General features: G+C 41.6%; 1 protein-coding gene across 1 annotated transcript; it reads left to right on the top strand.

Annotated features, from left to right (window-relative positions):
• The first annotated feature begins 90 nt into the window (after nucleotides 1-90).
• Nucleotides 91-480, top strand: LOC105119365 (uncharacterized). The gene has a single exon (XM_011017493.1). It carries the CDS (start codon nucleotides 91-93, stop codon nucleotides 478-480), a length of 390 nt encoding a protein of 129 aa, XP_011015795.1.
• The last annotated feature ends 1592 nt before the right edge of the window (nucleotides 481-2072 follow it).

The following is a 2072-nucleotide window of genomic DNA, read 5'->3' as shown; positions in this document are numbered from 1 at the left end:
GTTTCCTAGTGTCTATTAATATAGCCAATCTCTGCACCCAGTACCCTAGCTTTCTCTCTTCACAGAAACTCTTGTATCTCCTGAAAAAGAATGGAACCAGTACATCTCTTCACGAAGAAACTAAAACCAACCCATATAAGCCATACTCTTTCATTTCCAACCCATGTCCTTCAGTATTTTACGTTTACTGAAGGAGCCCATATGATGAAATTTGAAGCAGTCGATGCTACTGATAATGAATGGACGTTCTGCCTGTCAACCCGTCTGACTGGAGCATACCCAAAACCCGTTCTTCTACGCTCTTCTTGGCATCGTTTTGTAGAGCAGAAAGGCCTTGCTCCCGAAGACAGGGTTGTCTTCTTCATGGAGGGAGATGACATGGTCAGGAGGTACACGGTTAGAGCTCAACGGAAAGTGATGATCTTGATGGGGCAAGATGTTTGGGTCGATGTCGAGGATCTTCCCCTGTATGGTCATTGAAGAGTTTGACGCACACGTTGTTCATACGAAAATAGTCCTTTCCACTGCACTAGTAGTTGGTAAATATAGCCTTATAGCTAGCTGGCTAGTTAGGCCATTTGTTTATCGGTAATCAATATCATGCATATTACTGTGTAATTAGTAACTTCTATGGTTTTCAAGTTTCTTTCCTTTTCTTCTTAATGCCTGTGTGCCCTATGAGCTTTGAATAGAAAGAATGTAACATTGAAGCTAATAAAAATAACTAAAAGTCTTTTCCAACAAGCCATGCAAGTGAGCGTCAATGGGGGAAACCAGGACCAGCTGGGACTGGTTCATGTGTTATTTCTCCTGCACTGCTGGCTTTATTGATTCGAGTGAGGCAGAGTTGCTGGCGATATAGAAAGCCCAAGCTTAAGATCCTGGAAACTTGAGACCTTCTATGAGCTTCAATATATTCTTAAGAAGACAGTTGAGGGAAACAATTTTTCCTCGCTCACTCACACAGAGGGGCTAACCATGCAGTAGACCAACTAGCCAAAAATAGTGTTAAATCTTAACATTAGACTTCATTGATTGGTTGTAATCCCTTTAATTCTTTGTTTCCTTGTTCGTTAACTCAAAAGGACGCTATAGAAAATAGCCATCAAGTGAGTGTCTGAAACAGCGGAAAGAAATGAAGGAAAAAAACAGGACAGGTAATAGTCGAGCTAGCTATGAAATCAAGCTCTGCTTTGCTAATGACATGCCACAACTTCCCTCTCTCGAAACTTGAAGAAAGGCCACTGTTCTCAGAGTTACCATTAATGGAAATAGAATTAAAGAGACAGCATCCTCCATGGTCTGGCTGCTAATCGAATCTGATTCCACAACCCAATTAATCTCTAATGCTATCTTAATGGGGCAAACTTCAGTCTCATTTGAATCCATGTCCTCAATCATTTAAGAGAAAACGCACAAGAAACGACCCTATGGGTCTCTCAGAACGCCTCCAATTCCTGCACTTCCTGGTTTCTCTAAGAATTCTCTGCATCCCATTTTGCAGTACCATCCTCGGGTTTCTTCCAGCTACTGTCAAGCTAGATTTTTTTTTTTTCCTTCCTGATGCAAGGGTCCACTGGCTCATCGATCATGGATCCCCTGTATCTTGTGGTTTTTAGACCATTTTCCACATGGCAGCAGCCAACTTCCATCCATGCTTCTACCAAACACAACTGTAAATATTGATGCACCAAGATTCAATATACATAAAGGAGTTGAATTAATTTCTGATGTACGGTCAATTGGTTTCGAATATCTTGGATTCTGGATGAATATATTAAGCTAAACAATACTGCAACAGAGACCTCATCTTTAATTCTTTAAGCAATCCCATGCTACAAATGCTTGTTATTAAAACTTTCAAGCTTCTTGTGGGTTCGATGATGCAGTAAAGATGGTGGCTTGTTGATATTGATGGGGCAGTGCTGAATTCTGCTGTTAGTAGGAGTCGCCATTATTTTTGTCCCGGTGAGGATGATGTGGTGACAGCTGGAAGTGACCACGTATCCCTCATCACGGTGGTCCCCCCGGACGCTACAGTAGATGTTGACATAACCTAATAGTTCGGTGGT

The sequence above is a fragment of the Populus euphratica genome, unplaced genomic scaffold (genome assembly GCF_000495115.2).
Source record: "Populus euphratica unplaced genomic scaffold, PopEup_1.0 scaffold2856.1, whole genome shotgun sequence".
NCBI lineage: Eukaryota > Viridiplantae > Streptophyta > Magnoliopsida > Malpighiales > Salicaceae > Populus > Populus euphratica.
This window is presented reverse-complemented; position numbering and strand designations above follow the sequence as displayed.

Coding starts and splice junctions, on each gene's coding strand:
- LOC105119365 (XM_011017493.1), top strand. CDS start 91: ATGGAACCAGTACATCTCTTCACGAAGAAACTAAAACCAACCCATATA.